The sequence below is a fragment of the Oncorhynchus mykiss genome, chromosome 10 (assembly GCF_013265735.2).
Source record: "Oncorhynchus mykiss isolate Arlee chromosome 10, USDA_OmykA_1.1, whole genome shotgun sequence".
NCBI lineage: Eukaryota > Metazoa > Chordata > Actinopteri > Salmoniformes > Salmonidae > Oncorhynchus > Oncorhynchus mykiss.
In genome coordinates, this window is record NC_048574.1 from 61,167,683 (window position 1) to 61,186,535 (window position 18,853).

At 47.4% G+C, this 18,853-nt stretch overlaps 1 protein-coding gene across 3 annotated transcripts in view; it reads left to right on the forward strand.

Moving 5' to 3' along the window:
• LOC110533174 (palmitoyltransferase ZDHHC5) overlaps positions 1-18,153 on the forward strand; it is a 39,712-nt gene extending 21,559 nt beyond the window's left edge. For 2 of the 3 annotated variants that reach the window (XM_036933551.1, XM_036933550.1), the window contains exons 3-12: positions 2,461-2,582; positions 3,649-3,806; positions 4,596-4,768; positions 5,254-5,356; positions 7,709-7,800; positions 8,416-8,542; positions 8,764-8,884; positions 9,161-9,273; positions 13,880-14,862; positions 15,743-18,153. In XM_036933551.1, the coding sequence (XP_036789446.1) occupies positions 2,461-2,582; positions 3,649-3,806; positions 4,596-4,768; positions 5,254-5,356; positions 7,709-7,800; positions 8,416-8,542; positions 8,764-8,884; positions 9,161-9,273; positions 13,880-14,862; positions 15,743-15,971 (2,221 nt within the window). In that variant the 3' untranslated portion in view covers positions 15,972-18,153. Of the gene's footprint in view, positions 1-2,460; positions 2,583-3,648; positions 3,807-4,595; positions 4,769-5,253; positions 5,357-7,708; positions 7,801-8,415; positions 8,543-8,763; positions 8,885-9,160; positions 9,274-13,879; positions 14,966-15,742 lie in introns of all 3 variants that reach the window. The other variant, XR_005034198.1, reaches the window with a different exon arrangement.
• Positions 18,154-18,853: the final 700 nt, after the last annotated feature.

An 18,853-nucleotide genomic window follows, 5' to 3' on the forward strand; every position in this document is an offset into this window, starting at 1 on the left:
GTCTAATGTCCTGAGATCTGGATCTTCTCTGGAAAAATCATTATTTTAGTATTTTTGGGGTTTACTGCCAGGGCCCAGTTCTGGCAGTACTGCTCTAGCAGGTCCAGGTTCTGCTGTAGGCCATGTGCTATGGGTGACAGCAGGCATAGGTCATCTGCGAGGAGTAGGCATTTGACTTCTGAATTGTGGAGACTAACACCAGGGGCTGAGGATTTTTCTAGAATAGTGGCCAATTCGTTGATGTAAATATTGAAGAGTGCAGGGCTCAGATTACAACCCTGACGAAGGCCCCGTCCCTGGTTAAAGAATTCTGTTATTTTCTTGACAATTTTAATGCTGCACATATTGCCAGTATACATTTGATTTAATTATGTCATATGTTTTACCCCCTACACCACTTTCAATAACTTTGTAAACAGTCCTGTATGCCAAATAGAATCAAATGCTTTTTGGAAGTCGATAAAGCAAGCGTATATTTTGGTATTATTTTGGTGGACATGTTTATCTATCAGGGTGCGTAGGGTGTAAATATGATCAGTTGTGCGATGTTTTGGTATAAATCCAATTTGGCTTTTACTCAAGACATTGTGCTTATTAAATAAGTTTAGAACTACAGAAAACCTTCCCCAGCTTACTGTTCACACAAATTCCTCTGTAATTGTTAGGGTCAAATTTGTCTCCGTTTTTAAATATTGGGGTTATGAGTCCTTGATTCCAGATGTCAGGAAAATAGCCTACACTCAGGATCAAATTAAACAAATTAAATTTTTTGCCAATTTTGCCAGAAGTTGTGTGTGTTTTATGGACTCCTCAATTAGTGTCAGCTGCTTGCTGTTGAACTGTGCTTTTTTTGGTTCTGGGTGTACGTTTTTATAGTGTTTTAAAGTCTCACAGTAATGAAGGCGTAATTCACCATTATTTGGGTCTCTGTGCTTTTGGTTGGATAGTTTATTCCTTATAATTTGACAATCTGCATCAAACCACTTGTCATCTGTGATCTTTTTTCTTTTGTTTTTTATCATTTTCAATTGTGCTTCTTTTGCCGTTTGCCTGAATATATAGTTGATGTTTTATACTGCCAGATTGATGCCTTCTTTACTGTGAGTGAATGTGGTATCCAGAAAGTTATCTAAGAGTGTTTGGATGTTTTGGTTCCAGGTTGCTTTCTGGTATTATTCTGTGCTGTTTTGGGCCCATCTGTATGAATTTCTGATGTTGTACAGCTTATTGGGCTGTGAATGTCTGGTTGTTTCCATGTCTGTTTTTTTGAGGAACAATGTAATTTGGCTGTGATCAGACAGAGGTGCTAGCGGCTTGACAGTGAATGAGCTGAGAGAGAAAGGGTCAATGTCTGTGATCATTTAGTCTACTGTACTGTGGCCAAGAGGTGAGCAGTAGGTGAATCTCCCCAAAGAGTCCCCCCCGTAACCTACCATTGACAAAGTACAGACCCAGGCTTCTACAGAGCTGCAACAGATCCCTTCCGTTGTTGTTGACGGTGCTGTCACTGTTGTTTGTATGGGGGAGATGAAGACAGTTAGACACTATGGCCTGTAATAAAGCTGTCCCCTCGTGTGCTCGTTAGATCAGGTAGTGTTCCTGTGCGCGCATTTGTGTCCCCACAGATGAGCACATTTCTATCTCTGTCTACTCAACATATTCCTCAGCGCTCTCTCACTCACTCACTCACTCACTCTCACACACATATTGAGTGTGTGACAGTAGTAGTGCAGAGCAGGATAGACAGGACAGATCAACGTCAGGGTGTGTGTGTGTGGAGGTCGTCTCCTGTCAGTTCATAGCTCTACTCCAGACAACAACAACAACCACCACCACCACCACCACCATGCTGGAACCGAGGGAAATAGGCCAGCATCTGTCACCCTTAATAAAGAGCTGTCCTTCTCTCTCTCTGTCCCTGTCCTTCTATATCTATCTCATCCTCTCGCTCTCTTTTTCCCCTCTCCGTCTCCCTCTGAATTTGCTCAACTCGGTTTAATGCGAAAGTGCTTTATTCACTAGACAAATGCAGTCTTTGCTAAACCTAGCATGAACTCTCTCTCTCTCTTTCAGGGTGTTGTCCTGTTGTCCATGCGACATGTGGGTCACCCCATTCCCATGGCAATGAGACAAGCTGTCCTGTAGTGCCACTGCCCCCCCTGTCAAAAACACTGCTTTTAAGGGCCCACTCCTTCATTAAAACATTTCCAGAAAAGCACACCAAAAGGGCAGCCCTGCCACTTGGTTTGCTACGGAGCTGAAAGATGGGGGCGGGACAAATGTAACGCCTCTGAAATTCATAGATGGGAGCTTACTGTCAACAATGCTACCGTGATATTCCTTCCTTTTATTGAGGTGTTCAGAGGCAGCGGGGGCATTGCTGTGGTTCTTGTTATGAATAACGACAGTTGATCGAACTTCTTTAAACCCTCTCTTCTTCTCCCTCCCTCTCTCTTTCAGGTGTCCATGGCTGTCGGAGCAGTTCTCGGTTGCCGTGCCGATCTACAACGGTGTCATCTTCCTGTTCGTTCTGGCCAACTTCTGCATGGCCACCTTCATGGACCCGGGCATCTTCCCCAGAGGTGTGTGTGTGTGTGTGTGTTGCACAGGTGTATAACAACACCAGCCTCTTCCATCTCATGCTCTCTGCAAACTCTCTGCATGACTGTCTCCTGCCAATGCAGTGTAATATAGTATAATGGTGTATGTTCATGCTGGTCTAGTAAGGGTGTGTGTGTGTTCATGCTGGTCTAGTAAGGGTGTGTGTGTGTTCATGCTGGTCTAGTAAGGGTGTGTGTGTGTTCATGCTGGTCTAGTAAGGGTGTGTGTGTGTGTTCATGCTGGTCTAGTAAGGGTGTGTGTGTGTGTTCATGCTGGACTAGTAAGGGTGTGTGTGTGTGTGTGTGTTCATGCTGGTCTAGTAAGGGTGTGTGTGTGTGTTCATGCTGGTCTAGTAAGGGCATGTGTGTGTGTTCATGCTGATCTAGTAAGGGGATGTGTGTGTGGTTTATGCTGATCTAGTAAGGGTGTGTGTGTGTTTATGCTGATCTAGTAAGGGGATGTGTGGGTGTTCATGCTGATCTAGTAAGGGGATGTGTGGGTGTTCATGCAGATCTAGTAAGGGGATGTGTGGGTGTTTATGCTGATCTAGTAAGGGGTGTGTGTGTTTATGCTGATCTAGTAAGGGGGGGATGTTTATACTGATCTAGTAAGGGGGGATGTTTATACTGATCTAGTAAGGGGGGATGTTTATACTGATCTAGTAAGGGGGGATGTTTATACTGATCTAGTAAGGGGGGATGTTTATACTGATCTAGTAAGGGGGGATGTTTATACTGATCTAGTAAGGGGGGGATGTTTATGCTGATCTAGTAAGGGGGGGATGTTTATGCTGATCTAGTAAGGGGGGGGATGTTTATGCTGATCTAGTAAGGGGGGGATGTTTATGCTGATCTAGTAAGGGGGGGATGTTTATGCTGATCTAGTAAGGGGGGGATGTTTATGCTGATCTAGTAAGGGGGGGATGTTTATGTTGATCTAGTAAGGGGGATGTTTATGCTGATCTAGTAAGGGGGATGTTTATGCTGATCTAGTAAGGGTGATGTTCATGCTAGTGTACTAACAGTGTGTGTGTGTGGGTTGCTCCAGCGGATGAGGATGAGGACAAGGAGGATGATTTCCGCGCTCCGCTTTACAAGACGGTGGAGATCCGAGGCATCCAGGTCAGGATGAAATGGTGTTCCACCTGCCGCTTCTACAGACCGCCCCGCTGCTCACACTGCTCTGTGTGTGACAACTGTGTGGAGGTACGCACACACACGTTAACCTACAGGGTAGTTCTCCAGGAACAGGGTTGGAGTTAACCTACAGGAGGGTAGTTCTCCAGGGACAGGGTTGGAGTTAACCTACAGGATGGTAGTTCTCCAGGAACAGGGTTGGAGTTAACCTACAGGAGGGTAGTTCTCCAGGAACAGGGTTGGAGTTAACCTACAGGATGGTAGTTCTCCAGGAACAGGGTTGGAGTTAACCTACAGGAGGGTAGTACTCCAGGAACAGGGTTGGAGTTAACCTACAGGAGGATAGTTCTCCAGGGACAGGGTTGGAGTTAACCTACAGGATGGTAGTTCTCCAGGAACAGGGTTGGAGTTAACCTACAGGACGGTAGTTCTCCAGGAACAGGGTTGGAGTTAACCTGCAGGACGGTAGTTCTCCAGGAACAGGGTTGGAGTTAACCTACAGGACGGTAGTTCTCCAGGAACAGGGTTGGAGTTAACCTACAGGAAGATAGTTTTCCAGGAACAGAGTTGGAGTTAACCTACAGGACGGTAGTTCTCCAGGAACAGGGTTGGAGTTAACCTACAGGATGGTAGTTCTCCAGGAACAGGGTTGGAGTTAACCTACAGGAGGGTAGTTCTCCAGCAACAGGGTTGGAGAGATGCCTTTGAACAAACCTCTGTTGGAATGAGCCCTCAGCTCAATTCTCCTGTCAGTGTCACACACAAACATACACCAGCACCAAATCTCCCACTGTCCCTTTAACTTTGTACAAACGGCTCTAACTCGCCCTTTACTCCTGTCCCCCCCCCCCCCTCCAGGACTTTGACCACCACTGCCCGTGGGTGAACAACTGTATCGGCCGGAGGAACTACCGCTACTTCTTCCTGTTCCTGCTGTCCCTGACGGTCCACATCATGGGAGTGTTTGGCTTCGGCCTGCTCTACATCCTCTACCACACACAGCAGCTGGACAGGGTCCACTCTGCCGTCACGTATCCTGTACTTAGGTGTTGGAATGTCCTGAAAGCCAGGAGTCTGGGTTCTTGGGGGGGGGGGGTTAGTGAGTGTGTGTGTGTGTGTGTTTTGTTGCGAGAGGGTGTGGTTGGATGTGTTGGTTGGTTGGGGTGTGTGTGTTTTGTTGCGAGAGGGTGTGGTTGGATGTGTATGTTGGTTGGGGTGTGTGTGTTTTGTTGCGAGAGGGTGTGGTTGGATGTGTATGTTGGTTGGGGTGTGTGTGTTTTGTTGCGAGAGGGTGTGGTTGGATGTGTAGGTTGGTTGGGGTGTGTGTGTTTTGGGGCGGTAGATGACTGTGTTTCCATCTGTCGGACGGCGTGCTTCTATAGGTGTTTAATTTTCAACACATTTGGGAAGTGTTAGCCTGGTGCACTATGTAAGGAATAGCGTGCCATTTGGCACGCAGCCCCTAAGAGTGTGTTAGTTGGTGTCTCTGTTCTCTCCTCAACCGCTGGTCTCTCAGTATGGCAGTGATGTGTGTGGCTGGTCTCTTCTTCATCCCGGTGGCTGGTCTCACTGGCTTCCACATGGTACTGGTGGCCCGGGGTCGGACCACCAACGAACAGGTACCACACACACACACACACCAGGAATGAACCACCAACTAACAGGTACAACACACACACACACATCAGGAATGAACCACCAACTAATAGGTACAACTGTAGTTTTCAAAGTGCTTTTACCTCTGTCAGAAATGTCCTAATGGCCAAGATGCTGGAACAAAAGCTGGCAGCCAGTGCTTAATTTGAGCCGGGTTCCTGCCGGGAAACGGGATCCAACACCTCTCTGTTTTGGACTGTTTCGGTCCGGGAACCTAATTTGGCCGGATCCGGTATCTCTTTCTGGCTCAAAAAAATAAAAGTCGCTTTTTTTTTCAATGTAAAAATGTGAATAAAAGTGGCCAAAGTGTCATTTTGGAGTTGCCTCTTGGTGAATTGTCCTCCTGTAACCCGCGTTTGAGACCCAACGCGTGGCCGTGGCTGTATGAGTAGCACGCTTGTAACTCTCACAAGAACTAGAATGACATTCCCCTTTCCAAGATCTCTCTCTGCTCTGCTAGACGTGAGCCTGCGACTCTCGTCTCTCCAGAGTTGCACTTCATCATTTATTAGTAGAATCATAGCAAAGGGTTCTGGAGGAGCTGCAACACCCTTCATAGATTGAAACACATTAGCCAAAGTTATAGTGTTACTGCTGTCTGTCAGAAATCAATGAAATCATTCAGAATAGATTACTACACCATGTTTAGGCCTAGAATTTAGCCACTGAGGGTCAGTGTCTTCTTTGAAACAATTACCTAGCTGTGGATTGAGTGTATCCCAATAACAAGACACAGCCTACAGTCGGGAACGCGCGGCAAATCGGTCGGTGAGCAGAATGCCAGACAAAACGGGTTGGAAAGCAAATGGTTCCTGCTGAAAAGACAATACTCTTGATCTCTCTTCTCTAGGCGAACAAAATGTTTGATCGGCTTCCAAATATTGTTTTACAAAACAAAACGAGTGAGATATATAGGCTTTTGGCACCAACGCATCGGCCGCCGCCGGCGAGTGAGCTGCGCGTCATCGGGTGACCACTGGAAAGCATTTTTAGGATTTTTAGCATTTTTAGGTAATTTCCTCCTACAATATGCGTCTCCACACACCTAGACCTCTAGGCTATTGATGGATTCAAGACCAGGTCGTTTTTTTATTGATCTTTAAGAGTCTCAGTTTGTGAGTGTCAAAGTAAGCCTGTCATTTGATTTGAGCGGGGTTAAAACACATTCTGCCGGTCTCCAGTCACGTCAGATGACAGTAGAATTGCATGCAATATTTTCCCCCGGACTCTAGGCTACTAAATAAATGTACCCCCAAAGTGGTGCACCTTCTGTAAGTGCCTCTTCTCTACTGCTCTGTGCCACGGCGCTAATCAAATCACATTTAATTGGTCACATACACGTGTCTAGCAAGATGTTATCTATGTTATTCTTGTGTTTCTAGCTCCAACGGCGCAGTAATATCTAACAAGTAAATGTTGTAACAATTTCACAACAATGCGACGATATGCATGCAATGCTTTTTTTAAAAAAAAAGTAGATTAATTTTGTTATCATGCTGATCTCCCCAGGTCGTCACCCCCCCCCCCCCCCCCCCTCTCTCGAGCTCACTTTTTGTTTTGGCACCTCCCGATTTACAAATTTAAGCACGGCTGGCAGCCTCCCGGACTAGAATTTGCCCTGCAATTGCAAAGATTATCTGTCATCACGTAAATAATGAGAGATGCTTACCACAAAAAAAATACTGCACACCCCTTGAGAACAGAGACTGAGCTCAACGTTAAATCAAATCAACGTTTATTTGTCATGTACGCAGGATACAGCGGGCGTAAACAGTGCAATGACATGCTTACAGAAAAGGAGTTGTCTCCTTATTCCTGCCCATTCTTCTCCCTGGAGAGACATGTAGACCCCTTGCTAGCGTCAGATCCAACACTCCGCCCAACCCGTCCCAAACAATCACACCCTCTTATCTGACGTTGTTGTTGTTGTTGTTGTTGTTGTTGTCTGAGATCTAAACCGTTGGCTTGTGTTGACGTCGTTCTTAAAGGCCCAAAACATTTAATCTCAACAACAGCCCCATGATCATCCTCGAAAATGTGACCCCCCCCCCCCTTCGTCCCGGTATGAAAACATACAGGTCATAATCTCATCACGGAGAGAGAATAATCCTCTGTCGTCCTCTCCCTCATCCCTCCCTCCATTTATCTCCCTCTTTTATATGACTCTCCATGTCTGATGTTTTCACTTTAAATATGTTGTGTTGATGAATGGAGGATGTCTTGAGGGGAATGAATAACCTTCTCTATCGTTCTCTCTCGCTCTTTCTTTCTCCATTTGTGCCCTCTCTCTCTCTCTCTCTCTCTCTCTCCCCCAGGTGACGGGGAAGTTTAGGGGAGGAGTGAACCCTTTCACTAATGGCTGTTGGAAGAACGTTTCTCACGTGCTCTGCAGCTCCCAAGCGCCCAGGTCTCTCTCTCTCTCATCATTGTCTATGGTTTTACAGTATGTTATTAGTGTTGCATTACTATCAGTTCAAACAGTGTTTTGAGCTGCTGTCATCCCTACATGCTATTAGGGGTTTGATTGATGACCGAGACTAGGTCCGCTTAGAGCTGGATAGAGGACTCTAGATGGATACAACCCGTTTTTAGCCTGGACATTTCCATTGAGGGCTTCTGCCTTTTTTTAAAGTAGTCAACTGGGTGGGATTTGCTATGGGTTGGGAGCAATCAGCCAATGACCAGAGCGTTGTTTTCTTCAAATTGGGTTGCCTTTGGTTGAAAATGGGATTAAAGATAGAACACTGCTATCTAGTGGCCACAATAACAGATTTTTTTTTTCAAATCACTAATTAAGAAAAGTGACTACTTTTAAATGGAGATGCTGTCACAGGTGCCATAATGGCACAGATCCAAAGATGAGTCCTCGAACTCAATGGGTCCTCTTCATCCTCCTCATCTTCTTCGTTCCTTCGCTTACTACTCTTTCTCCCTCCTGTCCCTCCCCCTCTCCATCAGCTACCCTCTTCTCCTCTTCCTCCTTGTGCTTTTAAATAACACGATTTGATTTGGTCTTCATCAGGTACCTGGGGAGGAAGAGGAAGCCTCACAGTGTGGTTGTCCAGCCTCCGTTCCTCCGGCCACAGCTCACTGACACCCAGCTGGCCGCCAAGGTCCTCGACAACGGTATCCACGGAGACCTCCACCGGGTATGACGCGACAAAGACCCATGTAGACGCATTTACACGCGTACACACACACACACGATCTGTTTGTTCATGGCTCCTTCTTGCTCTCAGCATTGTGTATAGTTAATGCTCTCCAGTTTCCACTCTGCCACTACACTGGGTTGTATAGACTTTGACATTTATTCTATTTAATGTCATTAATTTTCTCTGTTTGCTTCTCTCCCTCTTTCTCTCCCTCTCAGTCTAAGAGTAGTCTGGAGATGATGGAGAGTCAGTCGTGCGATGCGGAGCCCCCTCCTCCTCCCAAACCAGAGCTCAGGTACCCCGCCCTGTCCAGAGGCCACCAGGGACAACACACCGAGGGTACGTTCACCAGAGTTGTACTCATTACTACACACCGTAGGAAAACGTTTTGCAATGGAAAAAGGTAAGCAAGCGGTTTGCTGATGGACATGGTCAGGTTGTCCCTCCCTGTTTGTTTCCTTCCGTTTGGTGCCTAATGAACATGACCCAGGTTGTGGCTGTGAATAAGTGTGTTATCAGTCAACTTAGCTGATAAAAGAAAATAAAGTTTTTTACCTATGATAACAATTATGTACCTGAGTTAATTTATTTGTCCCTCTCCCTCTCTCCCCACAGAGAGTAGTCTTCTGAACAAAGCCCCGCCCACACCCACCATGTATAAATACAGGCCGACCTATAGCAGTCCAGGAAAGAACCACACTGCCCTTACCCATGCCTACGCCAACCAGGTAACAAACACACACTGTCTTTGATGCCAACCAACCAGCTCGCGCATAAAGTGACCGTGGAAGACTGTGTGTCTCTGTGTGAAAGACTGTGTAAATGCTGTGCGAGGTAGGATGCATATCACACTACTTCGGGTGGCACACACATTGTTCTCTCTGACTCAGATTTATATTTTACATCTCCGTTGGCTGCTTGCCTGTCTGTCCTTAATCGTTTGATTTGTTATGATTTGTTAATGCATCTCTGTTTTTACTCGTGGCTTCTTTTCCTGCCTTTTGATTGGTTATTCAGTGGCTTTCAGTTGAACAGTATCAGTAAGTGAATGTTGGACTATTTTTCTTTATTTTCTTTAGTTTTAAGTGTCTGTGCTTTTTTCTTGTTACCCAACCTTGTGTGTCGTCTTTTAGCCGAACGCTTTCCCCACAGTTTTGTGTAAAAGATTCTCCCCTAGCAATTTCTTGTTGTAGAAAGGTTTTGTGGAAGTTAATTAACATATTATTACATTTGTATTTGACCTATTTTACATGTACGGTATGCTTCCTATATGTCACACAATCTGATCATAATTCACTTCAAATCAATTCTGGAATCACACAGTGGACCGTCAATGGCCCAGCTGCTGTTTGACGTTTTCTCCACAAGAGGGCATCAAGGTGCACAGTCGAACAGGCAGGGTCGCACGAGCCTCCTTTGGGCTCAATACAACCAAAACTGTGCTTGTGTCAAAAAATGGCACCCTATCCCCTATAACGGGAAAGAGCAACTGGCAGCCGCAGGCCTTTTTGAAGGGAACAATAAAATAAATATTTGTATTTGTTTTTTTGGGGAACTCTGTCTGGGTCTCAACTTACTGTTGAGAGTTAGAATAGTAAACTCAGCAAAAAAAGAAACGTCCTCTCACTGTAAACTGTGTTTATTTTCAGCAAACTTAATGTGTAAATATTTGTATGAACATAACAAGATTCAACACCTGAGACATAAACTGAACAAGTTCCACAGACGTGATTAACAGAAATGGAATAATGTGTCCCTGAACCAAGGGGGGGTCAAAATCAAAAGTAACAGTCAGTATCTGGTGTGGCCACCAGCTGCATTAAGTACTAGAGTGCGTCTTCTCCTCATGGACTGCACCAGATTTGCCAGTTCTTGCTGTGAGATGTTACCCCACTCTTCCACCAAGGCACCTACAAGTTCCCAGAAATTTCTGGCGGGAATGGCCCTAGCCCTCACCCTCCGATCCAACAGGTCCCAGATGTGCTCAATGGGATTGGGATCCGGGCTCTTCGCTGGCCATGGCAGAACACTGACCTTCCTGTCTTGCAGGAAATCACGCACAGAACGAGCAGTATGGCTGGTGGCATTGTCATGCTGGAGGGTCATGTCAGGATGAGCCTGCAGGAAGGGTACCACATGAGGGAGGAGGATGTCTTCCCTGTAACGCACAGCGTTGAGATCGCCTGCAATGACAACAAGCTCAGTCCGATGATGCTGTGACACACCGCCCCAGACCATGACGGACCCTCCAAATCAATCCCGCTCCAGAGTACGGGCCTCGGTGTAAAGCTCATTCCTTCGACGATAAACGCAAATCTGACCATCACCCCGCGACTCGTCAGTGAAGAGCATCTTTTGCCAGTCCTGTCTGGTCCAGCGATGGTGGGTTTGTGCCCATAGGTGACGTTGTTGCCGGTGATGTCTGGTGAGAACCTGCCTTACAACAGGCCTACAAGCCCTCAGTCCAGCCTCTCTCAGCCTATTGCGGACAGTCTGAGCACTGATGGAGGGATTGTGTGTTCCTTGTGTAACTCGGGCAGTTGTTGGTGCCATCCTGTATAATACCTGCAATCGTGTACAGGTGTTGTTACACGTGGTCTGCCACTGCGAGGATGATCAGCTGTCCGTCCTGTCTCCCTGTAGCGCCGTCTTAGGCGTCTCACAGTATGGACATTTCAATTTATTGCCCAGGCCACATCTGCAGTCCTCTTGCCTCCTTGCAGCATGCCTAAGGCACGTTCACGCAGATGAGCAGGGACCCTGAGCATCTTTCTTTTGGTGTTCTTCAGAGTCAGTAGAAAGGCCTCTTTAGTGTTCTAAGGTTTTATAACTGTGACCTTAATTGTCTACCGTCTGTAATCTGTTAGTGTCTTAACGGTCGTTCACAGGTGCATGTTCATTAATTGTTTGTGGTTCATTGAACAAGCATGGGAAATGGTGTTTAAATCCTTTACAATGAAGATCTGTGAAGGTATTTGGATTTTTACGATAGGGTCCTCAAAAAGGGAGGTTTCTTTTTTTTGTTGCTGAGTTTAGAATGCACAAGGTGCAGTTTCTAAATGTGGTTGTGCATCATCAGTTTCTCTTGTTAAGTCGGGTCACAGAGTCAGTCAATTAGCCCAACAAAAATGTTTTAGATTTCTACGTAAGTCATGCGGCCAGGTATCTAAACTTGTTATCATAGTCGAATTACCGACCGGTGGGCCCCATTTGCTTTTTGTTACTCAGATATCATATTTAAAATAGCAAAAACCTCTCTCTGCCCCATGGCAAAATAAGTAGAATTCAGTGGAGGCTGCTGAGGGGAGGACGGCTCCTAATAATGTCTGGAATGGAGCAAACGGGATGGCATCAACCACATGGAAACCATGTATTTAATACCGTTCCACTGATTCTGCACCTGTCATTACCATGAGCCTGTTCTCCCCAATTAAGGTACCACCAGCCTCCTTTAAAACTCAAGTGGGGGGGATACTAAAATGTTTTGCTCGCAACGTGGGGGGATACGCAGACCCGCGAGCCTTAGGGATGAGTTTAGATTTTCTTGTGGCCCCCTCCCCCATCAAAGTTGCCCATCCCTCCCTTTATATAGTGCACTACTTTTGATCAGGTCCCAATATGGCTCTGGTCAAAAGCAGTGCACCATATAGGGTGCCATTTGGGACACGGCCCATGTGTTAGAAGAGCTCTGTCAGGAGCAGGGAGAGAAGATGGTTGTTTTGCTCTATAAACTATTTTAACTGTGTTATCTGTTAGCCCAAACAACATCCATTTCATTAACTCTCATGCTGAGCATCCCAAATGGCACTCTATTCCCTATATAGAGCCCTGTGGGTCCAAAAGTAGTGCACTAAATGCGTACTAGGGTGCCATTTTTAGACACAAGCTTATTGTTTCACTGGGCACACATGTTGCCTCCCCCCCCTATCCCACAGCCATCTGGCTATATATACTGTGTGTGTCTCTTCTGTCCTATGTGTTGTAAAGATAACATACTGCTACAGAAGCCATGTGGGCATTGTAAAAGTTGTAGGCCTGTATATTCTTCCCCCTGCAGCAGACCCCTTGTGTATAGTGAAGCCCATGCATCTGGCCTGAAAGAGTTGTTCCCTTCCCCTATGTCTCACCTTGTTCTTCCCACTGTGGTTTTATTGGTACTGGTCTAGTGCTTTGTTTGTACATTTGGACATCCAATTCTCATTCCAGGTTAGAGTTAACATGACTTTATCTACTCTCTCTCCCTCTTTCTTTCTTTCTTTCTTTCTCTACCTCTTTTCTTTTTATCTCGCTCTCTCTCTCTACCCCACCCTCTCTCTCTCTCTACCCCACTCTCTCTCTACCCCACTCTCTCTCTACCCCACTCTCTCTCTACCCCACCCTCTCTCTCTCTCTACCCCACCCTCTCTCTCTCTCTACCCCACCCTCTCTCTCTCTCTACCCCACCCTCTCTCTCTCTACCCCACCCTCTCTCTCTCTCTCTACCCCACCCTCTCTCTCTCTCTCTACCCCACCCTCTCTCTCTACCCCACCCTCTCTCTCTACCCCACCCCCTCTCTCTCTCTCTACCCCACCCTCTCTCTCTCTCTACCCCACCCTCTCTCTCTCTCTACCCCTCTCTCTCACTCGCTCTACGCCACTCTCTCTCTCTACGCCACCCTCTCTCTCTCTCTCTACGCCACCCTCTCTCTCTCTCTCTCTCTACGCCACCCTCTCTCTCTCTCTCTCTACGCCACCCTCTCTCTCTCTCTCTACCCCACCCACCCTTTCTCTCTCTCTCTCTACCCCACCCTCTCTCTCTCTCTCTCTCTACCCCACCCTCTCTATCTCTCTCTACCCCACCCTCTCTCTCTCTACCCCACCCACCCTCTCTCTCTCTCTCTCTCTACCCCACCCACCCTCTCTCTCTCTCTCTCTCTCTACCCCACCCTCTCTCTCTCTACCCCACCCACTCTCTCTCTACCCCACCCACCCTCTCTCTCTCTACCCCACCCTCTCTCTACCCCACCCTCTCTCTCTCTCTACCCCACCCTCTCTCTCTCTCTCTACGCCACCCTCTCTCTCTCTCTCTCTACGCCACCCTCTCTCTCTCTCTCTCTACGCCACCCTCTCTCTCTCTCTCTACCCCACCCTCTCTCTCTCTCTCTCTACCCCACCCTCTCTCTCTCTACCCCACCCTCTCTCTCTCTCTCTCTCTACCCCACCCTCTCTCTCTCTCTCTCTCTACGCCACCCTCTCTCTCTCTACCCCACCCACCCACCCCCTCTCTCTCTCTTCCCCACCCACCCACCCCCTCTCTCTCTCTTTTCCCCCCCCCTCTCTCTCTCCCCCCACCAGATGAGTCGAGGGGACAGTCTGAAGGAGTCGTCTTCTCTGCTCCAGTCCAGCCAGCAGCCTGGCTTCCGCTCTGAACCCAGCCTGGATGGGAGAGAGGCCCCAGGGGAGAGAGGGGGAGGAGGATTGGGAGGAGGTGGAGACAGACCTGGAGGAGGGGGGGCACCAGGGTCAGGGGGTGGCGGTATCCCCGGTTACTCTCTAGGGGGACGTTCCTACCCCTCCTTTTCAGACCCAACGGTTCTATCCTCCGGTGGAGGGGGAGGTGCTTCCCATTCTTCCAGCATGCGTTCTGGCTCCGCCCACAACGCAACGCATGTCTCCGAGGCAACGACCTCCACGAGCTACAAGAGCCTGGCCAATCAGACGCCTCCTCCGCGCAACGGCAGCCTATCGTACGACAGCCTGCTCACGCCCTCCGAGAGCCCCGACTTTGAGTCGGCCGCACCCGACATGTCGCCCGGGCACCACCGTACCCCGGCACCACCCCCCATCCTGGGGTACTCCTCCCCCTACCTGTCGGCCCAGCTCAGCCAGCAGAGAGACGCAGAGCTCCACCAGCCCTCCGCCTCCTCCGTAGCCCTCCTCTCCTCCCCACACCGCGCCCACTATCTCCAGGAATCGCATCCCCACTCCCACCACTCTCAGCCCCCTCCCTCCTCCGCGGCCCCCCAGCCCCCCCACCCACACCACCACCATCATCACCACCACCACCACCACCATAGCAGCCACAGCTCCAGACCCCCCCGCTTCTCCCGGCCCCCGCTCCTGTCCGACTCTGCCGCCCACTACCCGTACCGCACCCGGTCCACGGACACCCCCCTGGCCCCCTCCACGCACCCCCCGCGCTCCCCCCACCCCCCGCCGCTGGGGAAGTCTCTGTCGTACTCTTCGGCGGCGGCGGCGGAGATGCAGTACCGGATGGTGCGCAAGGCGTCGGCCTCGGCCGGAGGGGGAGGGGCGGGAGGGGGGATCCATGCACCTAAGTGAGTAACGGCTCTGCTCTTTACCGACTGACTGCAGCCCGCTGCCTCCTCCTTCTCCTCCTTCTCTTCCTCCTCTTCTTCTTCCTCCTCCTCCCAGGCTCCTGTGAGTTCCTTTACCTCTTCTCCCCCCCCCCGTTGTGTGTTTTCCACTCGTCTGTAGAGTCGGTGCTTCTCCTCATCACTGCTTCTGTTGGTTCAGCCCCGACTGTCACCCTTTTCCCTATAGAGTGCCCTACTGTTGACCACTGCTCTGGTGAAAAGTAGCGCACGGTATAGGGAATAGGGTGCCATTTGGTACGTACCCGCTGTCTGTTTTCGGCTGCTGTAGTTGTTCCATTCAGTCTTTCTCTGTCCCGAACTGTCTCTCTGTCGCCTGTCCTGGTTCCCTTCACTATGTGATGGTGTTGTTACTGTACGTGTAGGTCTTTGTTATGAGACATCACAATACATTATGTAATGGCATGCCATTCCCTATGTAGTGTACTACTGTTGACCATCTCAAAATGCATTTTGTCCACTATAGACCATGGTTGTGTTATCGATGTAGTTGTTAATATGTTTTATCCTGTTGCCCTCTGCGTGTGTCATCATTATCCAGCATGACGTCCCTCTGTTTGACTATAGGATTACAGTAGAAGATATCTGTATGTAACAGCCCTTGGTCACCCCTGCATGATATATCCCATCGATTGATTATGAATGCTTCCACAAAGGCACACTATTCCCTAAAGTGAATAGGAGCTCTTTTGGGCCCTGGTGAAAAGTAGTACACTATTGAGGGGATAGGGTGCCATTTAGTATATACCCCGAGTGTGCGCTCTTCCTCTCCAATTTCTTAACTAATCCTTCTTTCCCTCCCTCTCTCGTTCTCTCTATCCAGGGACGAGATTCAGATGAAGTTGTTCAGCCGGACGAACGGGCAGCCCAGGTCCTCCATTTCCTCCTCAGGCTCCACCCCTTCCTCCCCCTCTCACCCAATCAGCATGTCCACTCGCCCCGGACAGGCCTATCCCAGCCCTGGAAACACCCAGAGCCCCGCCCACAAGCCGGGGGGCGGGGTGAAGAAAGTGACGGGCGTCGGCGGGACCACCTATGAGATTTCAGTCTGAGTTTGACGGGCGGCTACTCCGACTAATGGCGTCAGGGGTTGAAGGTGAAGGAGGGGTCAGAGATTGACTGATGATATTTCTGCCTCTCGGACCCTTCAGGAGAGGAAAGCTTTTAATAAACAGACGTTTTAAAAGTTGGGTGATGAGGAAGAGTGAAACGACAGACTTTTCTTGCTCTTCTTCCAAATGCGATGGACTCCGGACTTCCTCTCTCATTCAGAGACCTCCAGTCAAGGAACTACAGAACTATTTGGGAGGAAGTTGTTTAACCAATCACATTCAAGAACACAATACACCATTATGACATGGTGGGCTTACGGGCCCAGGGAGCCAATCATAAGAGGCGGGACTCTTTGACAATCCACCAATTTCTGGGCAGATTGAACTCTGTGGGAATGATTGACAGTTACAACTGGGTTTGCCTTTATTGGATAAAACAAGGAAGATCAACATGGCTGCGTATACACAGGCAGCTCAATTCTGATATTTTTTTGACCAATCAGATCAGCTCTGAGAAAGTAAAAGGATCTGATCTGATTGGGAAAAATACATCTGGATTGGGCTGCTTGTAAAAACAGCCCATATTTTAAAGAGAAAAACAAAAATGTTCTTTCATTCATTCATAAATGTGTAATGATTCATTCTCTGTACAGAATTATATGGTTTGGAATTTATGGTGATTTCCTCCAATCAGTGGCATTTAAAGGTGACTGTGGCATGCACCGGCCACCATGGACCACTGTGATTGGCTAGTGATCACGCTGCCATTCTCTCTCGACCAATCAGAAATGGAGATGCTAAACTGTAGTAGACGGCAGGATCATTGGTAGAGTTCGTTTTTGGCCTGGCCTGGTTCCCCGAGTGGGCGGAGATTTCACTTAAGGACCAATGGAATGATAAAAAAATAAGAAACTCGACCAGTGACACAATCATCGGGTCTGTACTAAAGATGGAGCAGCCTTTTCTAAACAAACTTTGGAGCAATGGCCTTGATAATCAAGGTGTTTTTTTTTATTTTACTTATTTAATTTCAAAATGTTATTTTATATGAATTTATATATAGCTGTTGATAAGATTTTTTTTTTAACGGGCTGATATAGGGTTTTTCTGGTTTGAGTTAATTTCAGAATTATAACCAAACAGGAAAGAAACTGTTGCCGCGTTCAAGTGCTAGTCGGAACTTGGGACATTTCTGACTTATTAACTGGTTTTAGTTAAACACGTGCCACGTTCAACCAGGTAGCAAGTCGAAAATGTCAGTTTCCTAGTTCCGACTAGCACTGGAATGCGGCTAATTTGGATTGATGGCTGCACCAGCCAATCAGAGGCTGAGTTTTGAGTATTCAGCCAAAGAGAGGAGCTGGACAATGATATGGTTCAGCCAATGGGAAACAATGTATTTGATAAAAGAAGGCGATGTAGCATTTTTAAAGTCCTTTGATACACAGTAACCACTCGACTTCTCTTGGGGCATATTTCAGAAATACCCCGCTGTACTTTCTGATTGTTTACTTCTGAGCTTTGTAATGGGTGTGTCTGAAATGGAACCCTTTTCACTATATAGTGCACTACTTTTGACCAGGGCCTAAAAGACTCTGGTCAAAAGCAGTGCACTATGTAGGGAATAGAATGCCATAACACACACCCAATGTTTTGTTTTATTGGTCCGGATACTGACATCTCTGGTTGCAGTCCACTAGCTGACCTATTGAGAAACTAGCGAGGATCACATGCTTTGGCGCGACCAATCCAAAGAGAGCAAGAGATTCATATCAACCTACTCTTATATTCGTTAATGGTTTAAACCAATGATGAGCAGCTGAAAGTCAGTAACATCCTTTTTATATTTAATTTGTACTTTTCTTTTTTTTGCAAGATTTTAAGACAATTTACAGGGCATTGCTTTAGACTGACAGTTTGTTTGACCAGTCAGGAGCGTAGAATGAAACAAAATGGTCTAGGACTAAAAAAAAGCACGTCGCCCAATATGTTTGACTGCCATCAGGAACAGCCAATGCCCTTACAGATGATGTTTAGACAAGTACAGGCCCTGGACTTGGGTGTTTTGAAATAAATAAATCAAATTTAAAAAGTACTGTATAGCTCTGTATGTGTGTGGGCGTGTGCATGTGTGTATGTGCGTGTGTGTTTGAGCATTGGTAATAAAGTATTTAAAACCAAAGGCAGTGTTCTTTTTGTTTGCAGTTGAGGTCTGCCAATGCAACACATGAGAAAGGGCAGAACATAGTCTATCCCATACTTACTACACATTCAGAGTAGAACTTTTAAGTTGGACCAAAGGATTCCACATTGGCAATTAAAAGTTATGATCCAGTTACAGTAGAGTTTCATGCAACTTAACAGAATTTCTTCTGTTAAGGGGCCAGAGAATCATTGTGGGGTTTACATCAGTCAGTAGTTCTCAGGTTCATATGTAGGGAGCAAACTCAGACTCGCCTCCCTCCATAACTCTTAAATGCCGTCACTACCAGAAGGCGGTGCCAAAATGTAGGTTCAACATCCGGCGCCGACAAAGATGGCCGCCTCGCTTCGCGTTCATAGGAAACTATGCAGTATTTTGTTTTTTTTACGTTATGCCACCAAAACATACATGTTGCTAAAAATGCTTAAATTCCCATTTATCTTTAATTGTAAACCTGGTGGGATGAGCCCTGAATGCTGATTTGCTGACAGCAGTGGTATATCAAAACATACATTTTTACTGCTCTAATGACATTGGTAACCTGTTTATAATAGCAATAAGGCATCTCGGGTTTATGGCCAATATACCATGGCTAAGGGCTGTGTCCAGGCACTCTGATTTGTGCCTAAGAACAGCCCTTAGTGGTATATTGGCCATATACCACACCCCTTCGTTCATG